General features: G+C 39.5%; 1 protein-coding gene across 3 annotated transcripts in view; it reads right to left on the bottom strand.

The window, feature by feature from the left end:
- The window catches only part of fam184ab (family with sequence similarity 184 member Ab), a 135,807-nt gene that overhangs the window by 16,491 nt on the left and 112,911 nt on the right, over window positions 1-6,405 (bottom strand). For 2 of the 3 annotated variants that reach the window (XM_008397243.2, XM_008397242.2), the window contains exons 17-18: window positions 2,848-3,032; window positions 249-395 (exon numbers count right to left, since the gene is read on the bottom strand). In XM_008397243.2, the coding sequence (XP_008395465.1) occupies window positions 249-395; window positions 2,848-3,032 (332 nt within the window). Of the gene's footprint in view, window positions 1-248; window positions 396-1,446; window positions 1,703-2,847; window positions 3,033-6,405 lie in introns of those variants that run through there. The other variant, XM_008397244.2, reaches the window with a different exon arrangement.

Below are 6,405 nucleotides of genomic sequence, written 5' to 3'. Positions count from 1 at the left end.
ACTTTTCTTTTGTAATACAGTACTATAGTTGTCCAGCCACTCTTGTCCACAAACTGTCCTAGTGCAAGCAGTGTCTATTATTGCTGAGCCAAGACATTCTGTCATGAATATTTCCGCATCTGTTGCTGATTCTTTGGTGTACAGAGTTAAATTGCACTCTTCCACGTCTTTTGTATCATCAGCAATTTTAACACCATCAGCTTATATTCTCCGTAACAACCGAGGTCGAACTCGTTCTGCGTACGTACAGAATCTGAAGAGCCGAGATCTTGTCCTTGAGGAGCTCCTGTGCTTTGTTGAAGTCCGACAGCATGTTCTGGGTCTCCCTGCTGTGTGCGGCGCTCAGCTCCGTCAGCTCCCGCTCGTGCCTCTTCATCAGCTCCTGTTCATGAGCCCTGAGGAAGAGGAAGAGGAAGAGCTGAGCGAATCGCAGCATCGACCTGCTGAACTCTGCAGGTGGGAATCAGTGGTTGGTTTACACACACGGAACCTGAGCTGCATAAAATCAGCCCCGTTTATAAAGAAATGACGATAAAGTGCCGTTTTTTTACTTGGAAAAACATAAATATCAAGTACAGATGAATAATTCAGCATAAAAGCTCAGAATTGGGTGATGAGTTTGGGAAAAATTATGCAGGTTTTATTTTAAAATTGTTTTAAAAGTGTAAAAAAGTTCATTCAAAAACAAAATCAGATTGAAAATGTAAACAATTACCCACTTTCTGACTGAAAGCTTTAATGTTTCAGCATTTTAAAGGAGTGTGGTGTTAAGTCTGGCGCCATCTTTTGGCAAAGCCGCACACTGCAGCCGTATCCTACATAATCAGAGTAAACATGAATGGAAATCTGGTTTAATTAATTATGTTTTATCCTGTATTTTAACTAATATATAAAATAATTAATTTCATAAATGCAACTCAAATTGTAGAACAACAAAAAATATGTGACTCCATGAAGTAAAGGACATTTTTAATGGAAAGCTAACGGCTCCGGACAGACGGATGGGCATCATGTCCATCCTTCATTTCTCTTCCTTGATCTGAACCAATCAGAATTCGTTGTGGCCTTCACCGCCATCATGGCCGCCTGAATCAGGCTCTGCGCCGTTTTCCAGCGAAGCAGAACTGAAACAAATCTCCTCTCTCATCCCATCCAGCTCTGCGGCGCGGTGACGCAGACGGAAAAATAAATAAAGAAACAGAAACAGATTTCATTTTAATCTGCAAATGGCCGACGTTTCGCCTGAAGACTCAATCAGGACGCGGCGACTGCGTGCGTCTCCCGGGAGAAAACATAATTGATTGCTCTGCAGAGGAAGCGGGAGTGAGATTGGAAAAAGGAGACGCACGATGCATGGAAATAACTCAAACAACAAACTGCATGAAAACAAACAATGGCTGTAATTAAGATGAAGAGGAAAAAAAACCACCAAATGAAAGCAGTGAATGTGACGCTAAATAATTTATTACGTCAAATAAACGGTGGTGGGAGCTGATGGAGGGACGTTTGATGGAAAAAGAGAAGAAGGGATAATGAAGGAGTCTGCCGCTCACTCCCTCCGACTAGGCCGAGTCTCCCTGAGGGGCGCACATCTTCCTCTTTTTTTATTTATCAGTCTATTTTTAACCAGAATTCAGATGTTATGTAACAGAAGAGGCCTGTCAGCGAACCAACGGCGAATAACGGCGCAACAGGAGGGCGGCTGAAAAAACAGAACAAAGAGCCTTTAAACACATAAAGTTGACTGATTTCAGCTGCAGAAAACTGCAATAAAAATTCACATGGAGCCGCAGGGAGCAACACGGCTGCACATCAGGGTTTTTCATTTCACCCTAAATAACCAAGATTCCCAATTCAATGATTTACTGAGGAGAGCGAGGCGTCATCAAATATAATCAGAGGAGTTTAAAGTTAGCACCAAAAGGTTGGAGACGGATCCACTGCTCACTGGATCTAAAGGAAACCTGTAATTCGCCCTTTAACAGGGCAGGGTAGGTCTGTGGCCTAAACAAAACATGTTCGCTATACTTTATGCATAAAATTATTCTTAGATAATGAGATTTTAGTCCTCCTGGCCACGCCCCCCAACTCAACACTCACACGTAAAAACGGCTGCAAACGGATGAGCAATTATTAAAACCGCAGTACGTCTTTGAAAAGCAGAAGTGGAGCCTCCTGCACAACCAACAAGAATGGAGCAAGTGATTTCTGGATGTCAACAAAACACTTTTTACAGCGCACAAAGCCGTAAAACCAGCTGGCCAAACGTGCTGGAACTCAGCTGGGGTTGCTAGGTAACGGGGCAGGGCGTGGCTGGGGTTGCTAGGCAACGGGGCAGGGCGTGGCTGGGGTTGCTAGGTAACGGGGTTGGGCGTGGCTGGGGTTGCTAGGTAACGGGGCAGGGCGTGGCTGGGGTTGCTAGGTAACATGGAAGGTCACTTAAGAACTGGGAGGTTTTTGAAACGGCTCATTTTCCAGACACCAAAAAACATTAACTGATAAAAAGCAGCTGGATGGTTTTCTTTAAGCTCTGGCCTGTTTTTAGAAGCAGCTTAAGAGGATGTAAAAAAAAAAGAACAAAATGTGAATTTTGCTCAATAACATCTTTAACCCTTTAACATCTTTAAAAGCTTTTCTCTCAACATGATTTACTGAAACACTGAAGTTGCAGTTTTACCCCAGTCTACATTAAATAAATGTTTTACACTCTCTTAATTGATAATGTAACTCTCTAAAACACTAATAATTAATTTTAGGCTGATTTAAAAGCCTAAACTGAGGGCATCTCAAACTGGAACTGGCAGCGAACGCCAGAGGAAAACAATCATTTGGGTTTCGTCGTCGTACCGGATCTGCTGGTTGGCTTCGCTGCGGATCTTCAGCACCTCTTTGCCCTTCAGCTCCAGCTCCTTGGTCAGGGTGCTGATGTTCTCGTTGAGCGTGTGGATCTGGTGGTCCAGCTGAGCGATGTGGCTCTTCCTCTGGGAAACCTCCTCCTGCAGCTCAGAGATCCGGCTCAGCAGGTCCCGCTCCTGGAACCAGGGAAAAGTTCAGTCCGATCATCAGCGCTATGCTCTTTCTAAACGTTTGAGGTGCATCCAGGTTCAAGCACCTTCAAGGTAAGTTTTCAAACTTTTCCAGCATCACTTTACAGATGAAAACAATACAAATGGACTAAAAAAGACACTATTTTATCACATCATTTATTACTGTTACTAATGATGTTTTGTGATAAACAGCAGGGACAAAATAAACTACAATAAAATTTATTTAACAAAAAAAAAATCCAAAAATGTCAATGTTTTTTAATGTATAAAATATAAACCAAATTAGAAAAAAATAAATATTCATTACATTGAAACAATCCAAACAAACTGTTTGCTCAAATTAAACGCTTAAACACAATATATGAAGAAAATCTCTGTAGGTTTTGTGGCATTTAATAAATAGAAATAATTTAGCTAGTTTTAAATGACCTAAAATTAATGTATTAGAATGGCCTAGTCAAAGTTCTGACTTAAGTACAACWAATGAAACTTTAAAATCAACAATCAAAATTAAACCCAGCTTTTAAGTTCATCTTTCCTTTAATCCTGAAAATAGAAATAAAACGCTGATCCTTTAACAAATAAGAAATTTCTAAAAATCATGAGACGTTTGCGGCTCTAAATTAATTTTTTTGGCTTTTCTGAAAGCAAAATGTCTCTTTGGGTCGAAGGAATCGCTGAGCTTTGTGACAGAATGTTTTCCCTCAGGGAGGACGGACACAAACCCACTCAATGCAACACTTTCCTGACCCGAACCAGCAGCCTGAGGAGCTGCGTTACTGGGTTAACTGGTTTACAGACAGATGGAGGAGAAGGAACCCAGTGAGGAGGAGGAGGATGAGAGACGCCAGCGACCGAATCCAGGCGCCAGCCTGACATCCTCTCTGGAGCGAGATCAGAGGTTTCAGGAACAACATGTTGGCTCCCAATAATAAAAACCAAAGCGAAGGAATGTCAGGCCACCGTTTGGCTTCTCAAATGGACATAAAAATGGTGGAAACTGGGAGGAATTGGAGATAAAAGAGGGACAAACAGGAGGAACGTGAATTTAAGGCTGCAGCGAACGATTAGATCTGTAATTATTTTATCAACTTTCTGATGATTAATCAGGTAACAAAACAGAAGATTTTTCATTTTACCGCTTTAGCCTTTTTTTATACAATATTAGAAACACATTAAATTATGATTATTATTATTTTTTAAATAAAATTGCATTTTATTGAGTCTGTACACTCGAGTTAGTGATTAATCAGTTATTAAAATTAGTTGACGATTATTTCCACAATCAATTAATCACGATTAACCCGATTAATCGAAAGCTGAGAAATGGCTCTCCATCCTTGTCCCTTGCAAATCGAAATAAAAATTGCACAAACTTTGGAGGAATATTCATTTTAGTGCTGCAACTAACAATTATTTTATTGATTTATTATTCTATCGACTATTCTGACAATTATTGAGTGGTCGGATAAACAAAATTAATTACTGCTTTGAATGTGCTGTTTTTTCAGCAAATGGTCTTTCATTGAGTCTGTGTACTCCAGTTAACGATTACTAAATGAGTAGACGGTTACTTCCATACTCGATTAATCGTGATTAATTGTTTAATCAATAAGGTGAGGAATGCCAGTCCATCCTTCGAATCAGAAAATTTACACAGAACGTCTGGAACCAGGGAGGAACAACAGGAATTAGTGATAAAAACGGGCAGAAACGTCAGAGGAATATTTGAAGTTTCTTCCTTATTCCATCAACTATTCTGATGATTAATCGATTAGTTGACAATTATTTCAATAACTGATTCATTGTGATTCATAGCAGTTTAATCGTTTCAGCCCTAATTTATTTGAAGAGCAGTTTAAAATGCCGAGATGCTTTCCAATCTTCAACCTCGGAAACAAAAACATCCAATTATCAGAGAAAACCTGAAGCATCTTCAATCAAACAAACCCCTTAAATTAAATGTTTCCAGGTGAATATGATGTTAATTGTCTCGTTGGTTAAAATATGCCGCTTATATCCAGCTAAATGAGATTATAACAATAAGATTTTGGGTGAAGTGCTTTGAATCCGTCTGAACACAAAAGACAACGGCTCTCCAAAGATGACGGCATATAAACATGACCAGTGGGTGAAATTACTCATGGCCACCTGCTGAGCTGCTCTCTTTTCCTTCTCAGCTCCTCGGGGACTCGAGACGTTTCTGTTGTGGTGTGAAACGGAGAAGATGAGGAGCGATTTTCCTCCCAGCTGGGCGAGGAGGCAGCGGACGAACGAACGGTGCGTGGGCTCAATGAGGCGCCCACACGGACGGAGGCGACACAATGAGTCCGTTATCAGGACGTCACCACCGAGTGACGCGTCCGAAACTTCAACATGTTCTCCACTTTTAAAGGGAACCAACATGTTTTTAAACAYRGTTTTGACACGTTTTAGCTCAATATTACGCCACAATGACCCCAATGAGCTAAAAACTAAACRATGTGGAYGAGCCAAAACTTTATTCAGCTGAACAGAAACAAAATCTAAATAATTTTTTTACCTAAAGAGGAACGATGTAGAAATTATGCAGGATTAATATCATGTGAAAATATTGAATTTAACACCAGGAAGTTCCAACAAWGGCACGATTATAGGACCAGATTGAGAAGGACCCAAGTCAGACAGTTTAAAAAGCAATTCTATAAAACACTGACGAAATGTGAATGTAAAGAAATACAGCAGATAAAAACTTTAATTCACTTAAAACAGATATTTAATCTGATTTAATGGTTCAAATTAAATGTTTATTTCAATATATAAAGTGCAGCTGTAGTAATCAGTTCCAGTGTTTTCGTGATAATTTGTAGATTTATTTCACGTTTAAACCTCCGTTTTCAAAACCCCCCCCACCCTCCTGGATAAATCAAGTTTAAATAGATATGGTTATATCTATTTTTGTAAAACTTAATAAATAAATGCAGCTGCCATTTAAGTCTAAAAACCAGACCAGCCAAGTTTAYGATTAGAGGCAAAATTGTTCTTCTAATGAGGCTGGAAAAGGAGAAAACGTTTCATCTGATGCATTAGAGAATAASAAACGCTGCTGATGATTAAAAACTCACTTTAAAACATTTTAACTAATTCAACTTGAATTTAAGACAATTTATATGATTTGTGCTCAGTTTCTAAAGGYCAGATTATTTGTTTCAAACACTTTTCTCCTCTTTAAAAACCTAAACTTCTTCTTCACTTTTCTGTTCGTTCTGTAGCCGTGAAGAATAATCCCAAACAGAGAAGTCAATCTACAACAAAATAGAATCAAAGTGCTCTGATGGCCTAATCAAAGTCCAGATTTGTGGTGCAAATAGAAATAAAC

The sequence above is a fragment of the Poecilia reticulata genome, linkage group LG21 (assembly GCF_000633615.1).
Source record: "Poecilia reticulata strain Guanapo linkage group LG21, Guppy_female_1.0+MT, whole genome shotgun sequence".
Lineage (NCBI taxonomy): Eukaryota > Metazoa > Chordata > Actinopteri > Cyprinodontiformes > Poeciliidae > Poecilia > Poecilia reticulata.
Note: the sequence above shows the minus strand (reverse complement) of the source record. Positions and strands in the feature narration are given on the sequence as shown.